General features: G+C 37.5%; 1 protein-coding gene and 1 pseudogene across 1 annotated transcript in view; one reads left to right on the forward strand and one right to left on the reverse strand.

Annotated features, from left to right (window-relative positions):
• Thsd7a (thrombospondin type 1 domain containing 7A) overlaps positions 1–20,925 on the forward strand; it is a 415,052-nt gene that overhangs the window by 152,367 nt on the left and 241,760 nt on the right. The window contains 1 exon segment of the mRNA XM_032906937.1: positions 17,980–18,811. Coding sequence (XP_032762828.1) covers positions 17,980–18,811 — 832 coding nt within the window.
• On the reverse strand, positions 5,935–16,550 carry LOC116903638 (annotated as a pseudogene).

A 20,925-nucleotide genomic window follows, 5' to 3' on the forward strand; every position in this document is an offset into this window, starting at 1 on the left:
AAAGATGTTGAACATTTCTTTAGGTGTTTCTCAGCCATTTGGCATTCCTTAGCTGTGAATTCTTTGTTTAGCTCTGAACCCCATTTTTAATAGGGTTATTTGTCTCCCTGAAGTCTAACTTCTTGAGTTCTTTGTATATTTTAGTAATGAAAATGAAGAGAAATATGCAACCAAATGATTGGAACTCAAATCTCTCTCTCTCTCTCTCTCTCTCTCTCTCTCTCTCTCTCTCTCTCTCTCTTTCCTCTCCCTCTCAGAACAAAGCTTTATGAATTCACAGAGACTGAAACAGAAGGTTCAGGAAATTCATGGGTCTGTACCAGATCCTCCGGGTGTACGTATTAGAGCATCCAATTTAGTGTTTTTAAGGGATTTTTTTAAGTGAGCTAATGAGTGGGTCTCTGATTCTTGGCCTTCTCTTGGGCTCTTTTCCTCTTGTTATTTTGTCTGAGTCAAATTAAATTCAATGTGACAGTTTATGTTTTATCTATAATATTTTATTGTTATGTTTTAGTATTATCTCTAAGAAGCCTGTTCTTTTCTTTTTTTTTTAATTTTATTTTTCTTGGATATTTTATGTATTTACATTCCAAATGTTATCCCTTTCCCCCCCCATATCCCATCCCACCTCCTCCTGCTTCTGCACTTCCACACACCCACTCCAACCTCAACGCCCTGGCATTTCCCTAAAATGGGGAAATGAGTCTTCACAGGATCAAGGGCTTTTTCTGATATTTATGCTGGACAATGACATCCTCTGCTACATATGTGACTGGAGCCATGGATCCCTCCATGTGTACTCATTGGTTGGTGGTTTAGTTCCTGGGAGCTTTGGTGGGATTTGGTTGTTTGATATTGTTGTTCTTCCTATGGGGTTAAAACCCCCTGAAGCTCCTTCAGTCTTTTCTCTAACTCCTCCATTGGGGTTCCCTTGATCAGTAAAATGGTTAGCTGCAACCATATTCACCTGTATCTTTAGGGCTCTGATAGAGCCTCTTAGGAAACACCCATATCTGCCTCCTATCAGCAAGCACTTCTTGGCATCAACAATAGTAACTGGGTTTGGTGGCTGCCTATGGAATGGATCCCCAGCAGGGGCAGTCTCTGTCTAACCTTTTCTTTACTCCCTGCTCTACTCTTTTTCCCTGTATTTCCTCCTGTAAGTATTTTGTTCTCCCTTCTAAGAAAGGATGAAGCATCCACATTTTGCTCTTCCTTCCTCTTGAGCTTCATATTATCTGTGTATTTTTTCTTAGGTATTCCAAGCTTTTGGGATAATATCCACTTATCAGTGAGTGGATAACATGTGTGTTCCTTTGTGACTGGGTTGCCCCACTCAAGATGATATTTTCTAGTTCCATTCATTTGCCTAAGAATTTCATGTAGTCAAAGACAATATATCATCATGCGCAGATGATATGACCCCAAAAATTCCACCAGAGAACTCCTACAGCTGATAAACAACTTCAGCAAAGTGGCTGGATATAAAATTAACTCAAACAAATCAGTAGCCTTCCTCTACTCAAAGAATAAAAAGACTGAGAAAGAAATTAAATAAGTGACACCCTTCACAATAGCCAAAAATAATATAAAATACCTGGGTGTAATTCTAACTAAGCAAATGAGAGATCTCTATGACAAGAACTTCAAGTTTCTGAAGAAAGAAATCAAAGAAGATCTCAGAAGATGGAAAAAATCTCCCATGTTCATGGATTGGAAGTAAAAATGGCCTACAGATTCAATGCAATCCCCATCAAAATTCCAACTCAATTCTTCATAGAATTAGATTCATTTGTAATAACCAAAAACCCAGAGTAGCTAAAATTATTCTCAACAATAAAAGAACATCTGGGGGAATCACCATCCCCGACCTCATGCAGTAATAAGAGCAATAGTGATAAAAACTGCATGGTACAGAGACAAGCAGGTAGAGCAATGGAATATATGTGGAGACTGAGAAATGAACCAACACACCTAAGGTCACTTGATCTTTGATAAAGGAGTTAAAACCATCCAATGGAAAAAAAGACAGCATTTTCAATAAATGGTGCTGGTTGAACTGAATGTCAAAATGTTGAAGAGTGCTGATTGACCCATTCTTATCTCCTTGTACAAAGTTCAAGTCCAAATGGATCAAAGACCTCCAAATAAAACCAGAAACACTAAAAATAATAGAAGAAAAAGTGGGGAAAAGCCTTGAACACATAGGCACAGGGGGAAAATTTCCTGGACAGAGACCAATTGCTTTTGTTCTAAGATCAAGAACCAACAAATTAATCCTCATAAAATTGCAAAGCTTATGTAAGGCAAAGGACATTGTCCTGTTAATAGGACAAAACAGCAACCAACAGATTGGGAAAAGGTCTTTACCAATCTTATATCAGATACAGGACTAATATCTAATATATACAAAGAAGTCAAGAAGTTAGAGTCCAAAGAATCAAATAATCCTATTAAAAATGAGGTACAGAGATAAACAAAGAAATCTCAACCGAAGAATACCGAATGCCTGAGTAGCACCTAAAGAAATATTCATAATCCTTAGTCACATGGGAAATGCAAATCAAAACAACACTTCACACCACTCAGAATGGCTAAGATGAAAAACTCAGGTGACAACAGATGCTGGCGAGGATGTGGAGAAAGAGGAACACTCCTCCATTGTTGGTGGGACTGCAAGCTGGTACAACCACTCTGGAAATCAGTCTGGTGGTTCCTATGATAATTGGACATAGTACTACCTGAGGACCCAGCTATCCCACTCCTGGGCATATACCCAAAAGATGCCCCAACATATAACAAGGACACATGCTCCACTATGTTTATATCACCATTTTTTATAATAGCCAGAAATTGGAAGGAACCCAGATGTCCTTCAACAGAAGAATGGATACAGAAAGTGTGGTACATCTACACAATGCAGTATACTCAGCCTCTTCTTTTCTAATGAGTCATAGAGAGTGTAGATCTAGATGGAAAGAAAGGTGAGTGGAAACTGGTAGGATTAGAGGAAGAAGAGACTATAATCAGGATATATACATATATAATTTTGGTCTTAAGCGATGTTTAACTGACCAATGTCTCCTGCTTTAGACAAAAAATAAAAAAAAAACTATAGGATAAAAGTAAAATAAATCTTAAATGTTTTGTAAGATCTTCATTAAAATATAGATAAAGTAATTGTAGACTGAAGTATCAAAATATGTATATAAACTCAGAATAGTATCTTCATAGAACAATATTAAAATGCTTGTCTATTTTGATACTAAGTAAGGTAAGAATATTCTATTCAAAATTGCAATCTTCCTCAACCAATTCTTTGATAACTTGAAGTATTTGCATTCAGATCTTTAGCATAACATTTATTAGTTTTCCTTTCATCCTATAGTTTGAACTAGTAATTAATCTTAGAAATTTTGCTTGTCTTTTACCCACCATAGGAATATCAATTTAACTTCTAGCAGATATTTTCAAGTCCCTAATGATACAAGTTATTACTTGAAACTACATTCAATTTCCTTGTCACGTAGAATTTGGAAAATTAATTAGGCTCAGCCAAGTTAATTGCACATACAGATAATATAAAAATTGCATCTACAAACCTCATTTATCTACCAGATAATATGCTGAAAATTTCATGTGCCAGATACTTAATCATTTACTTATATTATTAAAACTTTTAACACATGGTAATAGAAATTATGTGGATATTATAAAAATACACTGCAATGGATATGGCCATTGATTAATGTAATAACAAAAGTTTTATTTACTATATCATAAATTCATATGTCAGTGTGAATAGTCAGTCTTCGAGAAGCTTTTATATTTGTTCTTTGTAACAGTTCTTGGTAGTGAAAGGAGACTTTGTCTAATGACCGATAAGGGGATAATGTAATTCACTGATTTTTTTTACTCCTCATCCTTATTACTTAATATATAACTTTAAGGAAAAATTGGTCCTGCTTTATAGGAGTGATTTATTGAATGCAAATATATATAAAAACTTTATATATGCCAGTATATTAGTTTTATAACACATGAAATGTAACAGCTATGTAGACATTTGCTAATTCAAGTGTGGGTTAGACTATCCCAAAGGAGCAAGTAATAAAAATGTTTCTAAGTGTGTAATGAAAACATAAAAGTCTAAGGGCACTCACTAGCATTGGAGTTTTATGTTCTCTTCCGTAGAAATCATGACTACAATTTTGAATTATTGGTTAAAACTCTATTATGGCTCTACAGACGTGCAATTGGCACTGGAACATCATCAGAAAATGAAGTTAGGGTATATTATTTTTCATGACTACCTACTTAAAATACTGAGCACCAGAGTGAGATGATAGTTGTTGCATATCTGAGTTGCACAGTGACTCTTCCTGTGTTCAAGAAGAAAAAGAAAAATCTATTAAATTTGTAACTAGACCTTCCGTTTTGCTGGAGGGTCTCAAATAATTGCTTTGAGGTTTAAAGAACTTTAGAATTCACTAAGGTTTCAAACTTGGCATTCACCCTCTAGAAACTTACACATACATTGCTATGTCATGAGACTTTCTGTAGATTTCAAAGAATTGTAAATACGAATGTAAAGTGTGATCTAGTGCTTATTGCAATAATACACACACATAGTAAAAGTTTATATAAAATGTACATAGCACATATTTACCATTTTATCATGTGTGAATGAATAAGTCTTGAGTATTATGATTCATTGTGTTACCTTACCATTATCACTTTTTATGTTCACAATGGTTTCATCATGACAAACTGAAGTCTTGCATTTATCACTCAATAATCTTCTATATTTCTCTTCCCTTAAGCAAGAGTATCATCTATTTTACCTTCTTTTATACTGATTTATGGTAGTTCGAATATATGGGTTCATATAAAGTTTGCCCTGTTAAAAGCAACTATTACCAAGCTCTGAGTAACATTTTCTTTTAAGACTTTACTGGAAGCTAACTATAGGACCATTAGGTATCTTCCAAATGTCTTCTCAAAGTTCTTTTTATTACAGATTCTTCCCACTATCTACTTCATTCTAACATGATGATTTTATGCTTGCATTTTTTTTGCTTATGGCAACATGATTCTAATAGATATTATAATGTCAGTGATGTTGCTATAAATGGACACACTGTGAGGGCACTGTTCTCATTACATCTCTATGTAGTAGCCAGACAGTTGATTGTATCGCATGGTTTCTACCAACAACGAGACAGCAAAATGTTGTCATCCAAATTGACATTTATCATGGATATTGTTTTGCCTCTTGTGTCAGCAGTGTCTTTACCAGCATGTGACTAGAGGACTTGGAGGATACCTGACCACTTGGCCTTGTATCTTATGTGTGTATAGTATTACTTAATTCAAAAGAATATGTGTGAGAGTAAAAAGAAAAAAGAACGCTAGAATTCCTACCCATCTCATTATCTAAAAAAAATAGATCCCTTAATTACAATAGTAATATAATGTATTAAAGAAATAAGGTCAGCAAATTTGTACCATTGAAGAGACTTATACAGGATGCACTGAACAAAATGACATTTGACTATTATTTTTTAATTTTAAACAAAATTTTATTACACAAAGATTGCGACATAGTTGAATATTTGTCTACTTTGTAGGCAATCATTCCCACCCTCCACAGATAGGCTGCTTCATATGGTGACACAGCGCTACAGTGCTGATGCTAACAGAACAGTAGAGATGCCTCAGTGACGTAAAGCAGACTCTTGCATCCACAATCAGAAATGTCAGCCATAAACCATTATGCACTGTCAAGGGAAACCAGTACTGATGTTGACAGTGATCAGCTACCCTTTTCTTCAGTCACATGCTTCAGGTGACTTCTCTGAAGTTATCACTGAAGAACCTGCCTTGAGCTTTCTGTCACATTTCATTGGTAAGGGCAAAGCACTATTCTAGGCATTACAACATGCCACCTCCCATACCCCATTCCATTCCATTCCACCCACTGTACCCATTCCAGGGTCCGTCTCTTCTTTAGGAATTTCTGTCATTACAGCTTTGGTTGCAATTAGCAAGGAGACCACCCCAGCAGCATCCAGTATAGCAATTCTCACAATCTTTGTTGGATCAATGATTCTGTTTTCCACCATATTCACCAAATCTCAAAAAAAAAAAAAAAAAAAAAAAAGGCATCATAACCAACTTCTGAGGAAATCTGCAGAATTTTCTCAACTATGAAATCTCCTTCAACACCTGCATTTTTCTGATCTTAATTAGCAGGTTTTAATGAATGGAAGGCTGGGATGCATAGAAGCAGACACAGCCTCCTCCTAGAACAATGCCTTCTTCAACAGCTGCTCTTATGAAACTGAGAACATCTGTAATTCTGCCATTCTTCTCATCCACTTCTACATCACTTGTCCCTCCAAGCTTCAGCACAGGTACTCCATCTGAAAGTTTAACAAGTCACTCATTCAGCTTTTCCTTTTCATATTCCCTAGTTGAGATGTCTAGCTGCTGAGTGAATATGTTTTATCAACTAGAGCTTCGTCGCCTTTCAAAAGCATGGTGTCATCTTTGGTAACACTGATCTCTTCAACTTTTCCTAAGTCATGAGCTTGAACATCTCCAAGATTTAGATTCAACTCTTCTTCTTCACGTAGCAATAGTGATATCTTTACGCTGGTTCCTTCTATTGTCCACAAACCCTGCAGCTTTGACTGCTACAACCTGAAGGCACTTTGAGCCTGTTCAAAACCAGCATGCTTAGAATGTCTCTGTCAACATCTTCAGTGATTATCACCAAGGCATTTGGATGAGCATTGGCAATTTCAAGAGCTTGTACCATGGGCTGGGCATTAGAAATTTTCTTTCCACTCAAGAGAAGAATATAGGCATCTTGGAATTAACATTTTTGACTTTTTGATGTATTAATAAGATACAGCGAAATACATCCTCTACCAAACTTCATGCTTCAATAATTTCTAGTTCATCATTCCATTCTTCCCTGTATTAATACCCTTTCTTCCCACCTTTTTCATTGCATCAGAAAAGATGTTTTCAATGTCTTTGTCTCCATTTGCAGGACTTGTTACAACCTGAGCAATTTCTTCGGGCGTTGTCACAGGTTTAGACTGATTAAGTTCAGCAATTACAGCATCAAAAGCCAACGTCACTTTTCTCTGGATTTGTACTGGATTAGCCCCTTTGCTGGACTTGTCAAAGCCCCCTTTGGCAGTAGAACAGGCCAGAACATCAGCAGTGGTACTGCCATCCCTGTGTCTTCATTTGTGTTATTGGCAACATTGTGAACAAGTTTAGCTTTGATATTTTTATATTTATCCTTTAAATCAATTGACTTTGCAACAGGGACCCAATCATTTGATACCTGGGACTTTCCCAATCTATCCAATGACCACTGTTCTTCCCTTTGATGCCAGACAGACAGCTACAGCATGAACTATAAAGACTACACCTTGAAACATTAAGGCTTGAGGATCTGTACCAAATTTTACATCTTTGGCATAGGCCTGAGTGAGATGAGGAGCCAGTGCCAAGGACACTAGTCTCATCTGGAGAAGGACTGTGGGTAGCCTAAGTATTTCTGAGGGCTGGGGGGAGCATACTAGGCAAGAAGACGATTGAGGGACCTAGCACAAGGCCAACGCTCTACTATTAAATTAGATGTACATGGATTAAACTTTATGGGTCTGTCTGAGGAGATAACTCAGTCCATAAAGTGCTTACTGCTTGAGCATAAATATCTGAGGTTTATCTCCAGTATCCATGTATATATCAGGCACAAGAGTGGAGATAGGACAGTCTATGGGAATCATTGGTCAGCTATCCTAGCTACACTAGTTAGCTTCAGGTTCAGTGTTAGACTCCATCAAAAAAACTGAGGTGGAAAGTGATGGATAAAGATACCCAGAGGAAACCGAGATGAAGGAAAAGCCAGAATTTACCTCTGGCCTCTAAATACACATACATTTATAGGTACTTATATAAAAAATAGAGCACACATGTGATCCACATACGAACACACACACACACACACACACACACACACACACATACACACACACGAGAGGGAGGGTGAAACATTATTGACATTACAAGCATAATTTTCCAATAGCCACTTTGAGATTACCCAAATCTTAAATTCTATGATATTGGAAGGCAGCTCCAGTGGGAAGATGTATGCCTTGCTGATTACCAGTTTGAAAGTGAGCCTACAGTTGGTTTTGGTTTAAAAAGCATAATGAATGTTCCTGAATGATGAAAGAACAAAAAAAATCAGTCATTTCCTATGTGCTACTTCAAATTGAGCAGACAGCAATAGGAGTTGTGCTAGTCAACTGCATAGAATATTTAATGATCTAGGGAACAATAATATATGTCTGTAAGACATATGTAATATGTATTTTCTACACTGGGTTAAATGAAATAGAAAAATTCATCACTGGTATGGTCAGTTCAATTCCATGGGCTACACTTTTATAAAAAATATAAAGAAAAGAAGCAAACTGAGCACCAGAATGTATGACTTTCTGTTTCTTGACTGTGTGACCAGAGGTGTCATGGCACCAGCAGGTGTTATGCCTTCCCAACCATGACAGACTGTATCCTCAATCTGTGAACCCAAATAAACTCTGTCTTCCTTAAGTTAGGTATTAAGGACAGTAACTAATAGAAGAGTCCAAGTAGGACTCTTAGTTCTTCTGTCTTCTGGACTGACAGACAGTTCTATAATGCATTTCATAAAGCATTCCTGAAGAAAATCTGTGGCATCAAAACTAATCACCTATAGTGGAAAATTTGATGGCGCATGTTTGTACTGACTTTCTCTTAATGCCCCTTTCCAGTTTTACTCTGTGCCTTATTCCTCAGCCATAGAATAATGCTAAAACAAGCTATGCTTTGCTTCAAGTTCTACTTTCAATCAATAGAAGAGAGCATATGCTTTTAAATTTTCATTAATAATCACTAAATTATCAGGAATTTATACTGTGGATGCTCATAATATTTTGCATATTTCATTTTTAAAAACAAAATATTCTCCCATGAAATACATTGAGACCACAGTTTCCTCTTCCTGCACTCCTCTCACCTACCATGTCCTCTACCCCAGTGTGTGTGTGTGTGTGTGTGTGTGTGTGTGTGTGTGTGTGTGTGTGTGTGTACTCAGTGCAAAAACTGCTACAATGAGCATTTGGGATGCAGTGATTGGATGAACTTCTATAAATTTTATTGAAAAGAATCAATTTGCAACATGACTTTTATTTTTTTAATTGCCAAATGCTTTGACCTTCTTATTTGCTTTAACAGAGAGTAGATTAACAAAACTGTCATTTCTTTGGCATAACTACAAATTCCTGTAATAAAAAACTTGGAAAGTGGAGGCAAGAGGATGTTTAAAATATTGTCACATAGAAATGTGAATCTTTTGCGTGAGAAAAAGGTACTTACTTCCTTGTAATGATATTTCATTTTCATGAGATGGTGGGAATAAATGACATAATTCATTTTCTAGTATATTTTATCAAAGTACAGCCCAGAGCCAGAAGACTAAGTAATTTTCTCAAGTAGGATCAAACATGGTAGATCCTAAAAATAGGTTATTGTATTTAGTAATTGTTAAACATTTCCTAGCTTCTGGTTTTCATTCCTTTTCTCATCAGATTTAAGTGTGTTCCAATTTTGAACACTTAATTTGATACTCTTATAATTTTTATGAGAGTTTAATTACTTATTGAAGATGAAAGCACAATTGACTTCCACGGTAATCGCTCCTTATCCACCAAACTGATTTGTCATTTGAGAGTTATACTTTAAATTAAATTTAATAAAATTAAAATTCAAGTTAAAGAAGCAATGAGCTTTCCTCCTGTTCTTTCCTCTCTTCCTCCTCTTCTCCCTCCTCCTCTTCCTCTTCCTGTTCCTTCTCCTCTTCCTCCTCCTCCTCTTCTTCCTCCTTTTCCTCTTTTTTAAAGAAAATGTACTTATACGATGCATCCTAACCATAGTTTTCTCTCCCTTCACTCCTCCCAGCTCTCTGCCACTTTCTCTCTCCCTCAGATCTACTGCTCCTCTGTTTTCTCATAGAGACAACAACCAAACAGCACAAAATAAGATACAATAAGACAAGGCCAAAGCCCTCATTCTAAGGCTGCATAAGGCAACCCAATAGGAGAAAAAGACTCCCAAGAGCAGACAAAAGAGTAAGAAGTCCCCTTACTCTTTCATTTAAGACTTCCACCAAAACAGCAAGCTAACAGTCATAACATATACACAGAGGACACGTGCATTTATGGCTATGAAAATATTTCAAGACAGACAGTTGTAGCACAAACAACTGTTCTTTAGAACAAACCTTTTGGCATGTTTCACTGAACACAGGGGAAACAAGATTGTGTTTCTGCTCTGAAGAAGATCCTGGCAATCTCAAAGACATCTTGGGGCCTTTTTTTTTTTGGAAATAGCAGTACTCAAATGACTAGAGTGAAAATAAACCAAGTGTGGGTAGAAGGTGAAATAAACATAGAACTCTGCCAGCAGGAATCCACATTTGGAGCAACAGTTATCAAGAGAAGAGAGAGGGATGTCTTCATAAATTGCCATTTGCAGAGCTAATTGGTGCACATTCCTTGGGCCCATCATGTAGAAGAGATGGAAATTGCAAAGCTTAGAGCCAAATGGTATGTCTACCCTATCACACACTTATCTTAGTATTCTTTCTAATACCAAAATGATTGGAAAATAGCTGTCCCTTGGGAGAATATCAACTGAACCATGAGATAGTGAAGGAGCAAAGTATTACATAAACATAGCTTAGGTATAAACCTAGAGAAGGAGATTAAGTGACTGCGAGTAGTTAAATCTGTCTGTATATAATGAAATGAAATTATTTTATATAGTATTATGAAATGTAAATGCTGATTATAAAACAAATGTATCCCAATCCTCTATAGATATATAGATGTATGTGATTGTCCAGTAGGTTGACAACATATGAAGTTATTTAGGATTGAGAAAGACATTCTGTTTAACAGCAATTCCTTCTACTTTGTTTTACATGCTCTGCTTTAGTAAAAACCAAATGGATACACTTTTGCTATCAGTAAATTTTAAAACATAATATTTTATAGCCAACAAGACATGGGAATTGGTGCTTAACAAAGCTTAGGAAATGCTCTTTGATCTTGTGCTAAGCAGGATGTGCCAGTCTAGGGTCACCTTCAGGAGGGAAGACACATTGTCTCATTGGGAAGATGCAGATGTATTTAGCCAAATACAAACCAGCCTCATTTAAGAGGTTTATAGCAAACAAGAATGGGAAGTAGTTTGCATAATTTTCTCATGCTCCTTTAATAGTGTTTATCTTTTATAAGACTCTTTAAAACAGTTGCTGGCCACCTGTCAATAACATGGCCTTTTATGGACTCAATCTTTTACTGTTCTAATGCCCTTGACACATAAATCAACAATCTTAGAACAAGGAAGCGCTGAAATTGTTAAGACAACTGCTAATTTTGAATTTGGTACTTCATCTTTTGTCAAATGAAGTAGAGAGATATGAATTACATGAAGGAAAAAGATGCATTATAAAATTCACTCTAGTAAAGTAAAATAATCTATTTTTTCTGAATTTTTTCAAAATTGGTGTACAGTTATATTTTATATCCTAGGTGCATGGAAATCAAGCCAAGTACCATTCACGTAATATTTTTGTCTCAGCGTTACTTAATTTACATACATTCTACTTGGAATTCCAATTGTTTTGTAAGTATTAATGACATAAATGCTTTGAGAATAAAAAGTTATTTTTGGTAGAATAAGACAACTGATGTTTCTCTCCAGATTTGCATAAAATCTGTCAAGCTTGGTGTTTTACACATATTTATTGACCTACATTCTAGACAGATTTTGCCTGATAGAGAATAAACACAGTCCTACAAATCTGTACACAGGGAGACATTTCTATTCATAAAGTGATAGTATCCAAGCCTTAAAGGAGACAGCTGTTTATTATTCACTTTCCAATTAGATTCCAACTTTCTCTAAATTATCACGAACAAAAAGAAATGAAGCAGATTTCAACCCACGGGAAATCCTCTTTGTTCTTGTTAGAAAACACAGACAGATAGCACCTCCTCTCCATGTCTTCTCACTCGTGGTAATGTAAGCTGTGGGGCTGACTCTTAACCTTTGTGTGGAGATGTTTGATGCTGTGTGCCACTGTCTCACATCATGCATGGCAGTGAACTTTGTGTTTCCCTTAACAGAATTTGCATACTGTGTTTTCAAGCTATATTTTAAACCATGTGTGCTCTTAGGAACAGAGCAGCTAATTGGGTTAACTATGCTTGGTTGTCAAGAGCAATTTTAGATGTGGTCTTCATCCTAGGCAGTGTGTGATTATTTCAAGACTGCTTGGAGGGCATAAGTAGACAGCCAGTCATTGGGTATACTGTGGTGAAAAATCTGATCTTTCGTGAGAGTACTTAATTGGACACAATGCAATACCCAAGGTGCAATGAAAAGATAAGACAGCAGTTAGAGCCTGCAAGGTGGATGAGCTCCATTAATAATGACTGTGTTGCCACCTCTGCTTTTGCAGTTTTTCCTTAGTTTCATTATAGGTCTCTGTGGCATTTTCATGGAATATGCTATTGTCTAGTTCTTACAGTGTGAATATGTAAAACTGAACAGTGTTATCTGTGAAGAGTCAGTTAGTAAGAACCTGTCCTGGATGTGAACCATATTTGAATTCGTAATGTTCTTTTGTCTAGTGACTGAAGTATCATGAGAAAGAGATACAAACTATCACATACAATAAGTTGCCAATTAAATTAGTGTCAGTGCAAAGTTTACATTCATAAATATAATCAAACACATGTGAAAGATGATCCATATATATGTATGATACTAAATACATCCAAAAAATAAAATCAAAGACACATTGTATGTTTATATGAATGTCCCGATGTACCAGTGGACCATATACAATAAATATGTACAATGGAAAAATTTAATTAAAAATTTAACAGAAGAGTATCAGTCAAAACTGTTCTTACTTTTCCAGTAAGTTATACTCACAATAAATTATGTCATATGTTTCTGTGCACCAAAGCATCAACTAGAAAATTTTTAAAATTCAGTTGTTCAATAATTTATTTTCATTGACAATTGTGTAGGTATCTCTTATGAGTTGAAACACTCCTGGGCAATAGAGGGAGAAGTATACAGCTCAAGAAAGTAATGAAACATGATCTAAAAGCTCAGAAAGTTATAATGCTCGCAGAACTGCTATTTTTCATTTTAAAAAGCTTTTTTAATTAAAAATAAGTCATATTATAAATTTTGATCATGTTTTCCTATCCCACATCCTCACCACCTACTTATCCAACTTTATATTATCTCTCTCTCTCCATCTCTCTTACTCCCTCCCTCCCTCCCTCACTCCCTCACTTTCTCTTACTCTAGTTCTCTTTCAACAGACAAGACAAAAATAAAACGAAACAGCAAAGCCAGGAAGCATACACACAGCCCACCCCCACAGAAACACAAAAACAAAAATCAAAATAAATAAGCAAAAAACTATTAGACACGAAATGTCCAAACAGAGCAAAATAAGATAAAAACGGCAAAAGAGCATTTAGGCCATTTTGGGCTGGTCAACTACCCATGAGCATGGGCTTAACCTAATGTGTGGTTTATAAAAACAAGGAGACTCCATTGGAGAAACCTGATTTTGCTTTTGTCATTGTGTATCTTGCTGATAGCTACTTACAGGTGGGGGCTTGTGTTTACTTACTCTGTGCTAGGGCCCCTTATGTGTACTGGCACAGTCTTTGTGAGCTCATACGTGTATCAGTTCTGTTGTGTTTGCAAGTCACTGTTATCTTGGAGCCATCCATTCCTTCTGGTTACTACAATCTCTCTGATTTCTCTTCCACATAGACCTTAAACCTTGAGAGGGGAGCTTGAAGCAGACATCCAATCATCCAATTTAGCACTTTGTGCTTCAAACTCTCTCAGTGGCTTCACCTTGTGTAGCTGCGGGTCATTCATTGTAAGAAGAAACTTCTCTAACGAGAGCTGAGTGATATACTGATCTATGGGTATAGCAGTATGTCACTAAGAGTCATTTTGTTGCTATGTTCCTTTGGCAGAATAATAGTATCAAGTGTTATTGGAATAACTAACCACTTTCTAATTAGAATTTCACTAGACAGAACAAGTATCTGACACTACTAATGTGCCTAAGAACCTAAGACTAGATCGATCATGGGCCTTGGAGAAAACTTACTGTTATTATTCTGTTCTAGGACCATAGCCTGTGACCAATCTTATGTGAGCTGTAAATGAGGGCTAGCAAGAGGAAACCTGCTTTTTTGAGGAGCAGTCTGCAAGCTGGGCAAAGAATTCTAGAGATGTAATTTGGTGGAGGTTTGCAGTGATAAAGCTTTTTGTGAGTGATCCACGTATACTTCTGTTAGTGAATTCAAACTAGCCTTAGGCGAAACCATTTTCCTGGTCTTTCATTGATGTACTGTCTGAGGGGAATCAAGTTTTATTCATGTCTCTTCATGAAAAGGAATGTAGAACCAATTAACTGGTCTTTACAGTAGGTCAACACTATGAACATTTTCTATAAAATTCTTTTGGCTTTATTCTGAGATTAAAATGCTAAACATTCATAATTGGTCTAGTCTCATGATTATTGTCAAGGATGGAATGGCTCATCAAGAAATTCTCAACCAGGTGTTATAGCACATGCCTTTAATCGCAGCACTTGGGAGGCAGAGACAGGCTAATCTCTAGTGAGTTTGGGGCTAGCCTGGTCTAAAAAGTGAGTTCCAGGACAGCCAGTGCTACACAAAGAAACTCTGTCTCAAGAAAAAAAAGAAAGAAAAAAGAAAGGAAGGGAGAAAGAAAGAAAGAAAGAAAGAAAGAAAGAAAGAAAGAAAAGAAAGGAAGGAAGGAAAGAGGAAGAGAAAGAGATAAATTATCTTTGGATTGAGATTCTAAATTAGCACAAGGCACCCAAGCTTTAAAATACCCACTGAGCAGCATGTAGTTTAGCCTTGAATCTAATATAACTGTGCCTTCCTGTGGGAAATAGGATAACAGTTTTGTTCACACACAATGGACAGAGGAAACTAAAATTAAAGCTATGTGGAATTAATTTTAAAGTGTTATACATTCTATAAAGTCTTTTTTATTAAGATGCATCTTTAGTTTTAAGATTCTCAGATGGAATATTTTGCAAGTCTATAAGAAATCATCAAAAGTATTGTAGGAAAATATACAGAGACAAAATAAAAATAGGATTAAAATGTCATTTATTAGGTACTTTATGTACACATGAAGAAATCATCAAAAGTATTGTAGGAAAATATACAGAGACAAAGTAAAAATAGGATTAAAATATCATTTATTAGCTACTTTATGTTGACATGAAGAAATCATCAAAAGTATTGTAGGAAAATATACAGAGACAAAGTAAAAATAGGATTAAAATGTCATTTATTAGGTACTTTATGTTGACATTTTCAACAAATTCACTGTCTTTTTTTTGTTTACAAAGCATTAACCTCAACATCAAGAAACTCTATTTTCTGGAATTTATTAAGTACTTACACAATTTTACATATGAATTTAATGAAATAATATTTTGAGTAGACCAAATCTAGTACTATTTTAAGTGAAAAGATGACTAGCCCAATATTTCAGATAATTCTCCCTCTTCTGTTTACAATTTTATTGTGTCACTTGTAAGAAGGACAACATCACTAAACATCTTTTTTGTTATATAAACATATAGATACTATAAAATCATTATTTGTATGTTTTCTCCTGTAGATTAATGCTGTTTTGCACAAAAGGTAGCATCTTAACCCAAAGTTCTAGACTTAGGCTTTATTGGAGTCCAAGTGTCAGAAGAGCTAGGTTTAAAATGCAACTGGTTTTATTGTTAATTCAAGATGTGAATTTGGAGAACCAGCCCCGTTTCCCATCCTGTTTTCCTGAGGCACAGAATGAGTCCTTTGCCTGGCTTAATGGATTTTACTCTTTCTTCTTTCTTCAGCATCTTGCAGACAAAATGTTATGCATAATCTAGAGGTGGATAAAAATAAATGTGAAGCCAGACCTTTTCTTATGGAAGTAGGACTGAGGGAAAAGGGTGGCAGCTGTGTGTGTGTGTGTGTGTGTGTGTGTGTGTGTGTGTGTGTGTGTCTGTCTGTCTGTCTGTCTGTCTGTCCCAGGGGACCCTATGACCATGTGAAACTTACCTTCTCAGGACTTGTTGCTGACAATCAAGGGTCATCAAATAAGTACCCATCATCATGACGACATTTTGAAAATCATGTGTTTGTGTGATCTTTGTGTTTATTCACAATTCTAAAGTGTATTTTCAATTTAATACACTCGATTTTGTAAACGCCTTGGAAACAGTTTGAATTGTCTTAGAAAAAGAAATAGATAAGACACGTATACTTGGTACCTTTTCCAGTCATCAGCTCAGAGGCTTCCTTGGGCAGCAGATGGCAGTGGGTATAGAAAGCCATAGCCAGACATTGTGCAGAGAGTCTAAATTGGAGGTCCCATCAGACCTCTGAGCCTGAACCTATAGGAACCTGGAGGGTAAGGAAGAATGAAGGAGTCAGAGGAGTTGACATCAGGAGAACTTGCCCCACCAAAGCAACTTAGCAGGGCCCATGTAGGCTCACGGAGACAAGCAGCAAAGACGATGCCTGCATGGGTGTGCACCAGGTCCTCTGTATGTAAGTCATGGCCGCTAGCTCAGTGTTTCTGTGGGAGCAGGTGTCTCTGGTACTTTTGCCTGCTCTCGGGATTCTTTTCCTCCTATTGGGTTTCCTTGTCCAACCCCAATATGAGGGTTTTCATCTCATCTTTTCGGATCCTATTTTGTCACATTTGGTAGTTGTCTCTTGGAGGTCTGCTTTTTTCTGAAAAGAAAATGGGGGAAGGAGTGGATATGGGGACAGGGATGTGTTGCACAAGCTGGGAGGAATGGAAAGAGGACAAAGTCTGGAAATTGTGGTTGATGTATTGTGTGAGAGAAGAATCTATTTACAATAGGAAGAGAGAAAGAAAAAGAAAGAAAGAAAGAAAGAAAGAAAGAAAGAAGGAAAGAAGAGGAAAAACCTTGATTACTTTAAAAATGTTCTAGAATAGCAAACACCTTTCACTCTCAAACCATTGACTCAAGTGTCCCATAAAATACCAACTTATTCATATTTAATGAATTAATTGAAAGAAATCAAAGTAACACAAAGGTCAGACTATGAGAAGCTTTTTTTTTTTTTTTTTTAATCTTATTAAATGTCTTTACTCATCTCTATAGTTCACTTAGGCTTCTTTTTTATTTACATCAAGTGCCCTTTTAAAAAAAAGGTTTTTGATTTCTCAGTTTTAGTTACCATGCCGTTCCACTTTAAATTCTATCAGCAACACTGTACACAGCCATTAGACTTCTTCTAACGTAGCCTGCGACAATAAAAAAGAAGGTGAGGGAGAGCATTTTCTGCAAAACAGTTAATTGTGCAGGCAGAGAAAGCCTGGAGGAAAAGGCTTTCATGAGGGGCTATTTTCTTTACCACTTACTAAAGCAGAGTTCAGGGTGTGAGGCAAGAGTAATGGGTTTTCACTGTGACTAGTTTCTGATGCCCTTTATGAGCAACGCAATCTCTATCCACCTGAAATGAAGGAAATGAATCAAAGCAAACTTTTAGTAATCCCAAAAGGGCCTGAAGTGAAATTGCCCCAGCTGTTACCTTATATAGACTCCTTGACACAGTTCGCTCTTGTAAAAGTACTCAGGGACAAGCGTTACTTTTCCAGTCGTCTCGTTCAGAGACCTACTTTATAAGACGTCGGGAAGTTAATGTACTAAGACTAGAGACGTCTTTCTAAAATGGGAATGGTATGTCACTTTCTTCCTGCAGCCCTGCTAACTTGTGTGCTGTTTTATAGGTCCCTGGGGACGGTGCATGGGAGATGACTGTGGACCGGGCGGCATCCAGACTCGGGCTGTGTGGTGCGCTCATTCGGAAGGCTGGACAACGTTACATACGAACTGCAAGCAGGCTGTAAGACCCAGTAACCAGCAAAACTGCTTCAAAGTGTGTGACTGGCACAAAGAGTTGTACGACTGGAGGCTGGGACCCTGGAATCAGTGTCAGCCTGTGATTTCAAAAAGCCTGGAGAAAGCACGAGAATGTGTAAAGGGGGAGGAAGGCATCCAGGTGAGAGAGATAACGTGCATCCAGAAGGACAAGGACATTCCCGCAGAGGACATCATCTGCGAGTACTTTGAACCCAAGCCCCTCCTGGAACAGGCCTGCCTCATCCCTTGTCAGCAAGATTGCATCGTGTCTGAGTTCTCGTCCTGGTCTGAGTGCTCCAGGACCTGTGGCAGCGGCCTGCAGCACCGCACTAGGCACGTGGTTGCACCACCACAGTTTGGAGGCTCTGGCTGTCCCAACCTCACTGAGTTCCAGGTATGCCAGTCCAACCCCTGTGAGGCAGAGGAGAGCCTGTATAGCTTGCAGGTAGGGCCCTGGAGTGCATGCTCAGTACCACACTCACGTCAAGCCAGGCAAGCCAGGCGTCGTGGCAAAAACAAGGAGAGAGAGAAGGAGAGAGGAAAAACTGTGAAGGATCCAGAGGCCCGTGAGCTCATCAAGAAGAAGAGAAACAGAAACAGACAAAACAGACAGGAGAACAGATACTGGGACATCCAGATTGGGTATCAGACCAGGGACGTGATGTGCTTAAACAGGACTGGGAAGTCTGCGGACCTCAGGTAAAGTCTAATTCCCAGTAACATACCTATCTCCTATCTACAGGAACAACAGGGACTTCAAACTCACTGTACTTACTCCTGGAGTATACATGTGACAGATATTCCTTAGTGCAAGTCTTTGGTAGATCTCTTGGTGGTGGTTTTATTTTGTCCATGTGCAGACTCCGCCCTATTTAAAGGTTTCCTAGCCCATAGAGAATGATTCTCGATGACAAAATACAACTTCTCGGGAAAGGACACATGGGTCCATGGTAGACCACTCATCCAGCATCTGTGAGGCCCAAAGTTCAGTTCCCAGCAGCTCAAAGAGCAACACTGCTTCTTTTAGCGGTTTTTTTCCTTCCCTATCAGAAAAGGAAGTAAAATTATTTGGAGCTCGGTGCTTTGGGATTTTTGAATACAGATATTTATCTGAGTGAGTTAATAGACTAAGGCACACTTGTAATCTCTCCAAGTGCCTTTTCAGAATTACCCTATAAACAAAACCTGCTTTTAACAACTACCTAGGGAACCATACCTAAGAATAATATTCTCTCGCATTTTATAAAACAAAGTAACTCTCTCCAGAGAAGCAAATAGGAAAGCAGCAGGAAATAAGAAAGTAGAAGGTATTTAACCAGGAGTGGCCTAGCTTTGAAAATGTAATTAATTGGCAGCAATTCCTAGATGGAAATCATTTGGCAGATTATCTTCTGGTACGTAATGACTACATTATGAGATGCTACCTCATGTATGATTCATCTGTTGTGAAAATGGTATTAATTGAGGTTGATAGGAAGAATATGATGTTCCCTGGACTGGCTAAATTTTGCTCTGAGAGAAGCCAGACTCTCTGGGAGTGGCTTATCTGCATCATTTGCATAATTGCCTTTCCTGGCATACTTATGAAGTTTTGATTTGGACGGAACCTAAGCGATTATAGCATCATCACTCAGAGTTTTATATCCTGTTTATTGTAGCATTGACATTGGGCGTGCCATCTCCTTTATCATGCAGTCTGTCCTCTTGATTAAAACCATAAGATAAATGTCACCCAATGACTCAACCCATATGCTGTTGTTGAGCAACTGGAGACCATTTCTTCTTGCCCTTGGAAATCTTGGAAAAATCATCACTTCCTGTTTACTTTGGAGGTTGGGAACCTAACAGATTATGTGGCATGACTGCTGCTTTCTCAGATAATCCACTGGTTTATTTTTCCCATGCTCTCCATCTTTCCCTCACCTGTTAATTGACTTGTTGGCTGTGGATTTTCAGATATAGGTGAGAAAACTTTTTGGAAGAGTTTATAGCTTAAGTAAACAAGTAAATAAAAAAAAGCATGATCCGTTCATCAAAGACAAAAACTTTCTCTCATAATACTATTGTTCTGGCTGCCTCTTATTTTAGGTCATCATTTTACAGTACCAGATTCTGACCCTTGGGATGTGCTTCTGCTGGGCAAGCACTCTACCACTTATCTACCTGCAGTCCTTCTTGCTGTTTTGAGCCTACTTGCCACTCTTCCCCGCCTTTAATTCATACATTTCATTTCAGCTGCCCAGTAACTCACATTGCCCCTTCAGAGCGTCTTCTTCCCAATCCTGTTTACGTTGCTGATTGTGTCTGCTTCCCTGGCCTACATTCACCAGGTTCATTTTAGATATGTGTGTGCATTTGAACCTCCATACGGACACATTTCAATCTGCTTCCCATTTGGTTCTTAACTCTCATGACTCCAATCCTTTATCCCTGGTGAGTAGTAGTTATCTTAGTGGCAAGGCTTCCACTGAGCAACTGAATGAGCCTCTAGGGCAACTTTGAGTTGACAGAGATAAGAAACTTGGACAGCTATTGTGTCTTGCCCCTCCATGCATACTTCAGACCTCCAGAGATGCCTGAATTCTCCGAGGCGTCAAGGTGTTATAGAAATAATATGGTTTCCTGATCAGAGTTCACTCTGCACACTTAGAGATTAATAATGGGAAAAGCTTTTTAAAATTGCGTGATCTGTCTTTGGCTAATGCTCAAAGTAGAGCCGGCTTCAAATAGGCTTTACTGACTTATATGCATACACTTTAGGCTTAAGCATTCCACACCCATTATCATCCTTAAATCTTTCCTGTCCCATCCTG

The sequence above is a fragment of the Rattus rattus genome, chromosome 6 (assembly GCF_011064425.1).
Source record: "Rattus rattus isolate New Zealand chromosome 6, Rrattus_CSIRO_v1, whole genome shotgun sequence".
Lineage (NCBI taxonomy): Eukaryota > Metazoa > Chordata > Mammalia > Rodentia > Muridae > Rattus > Rattus rattus.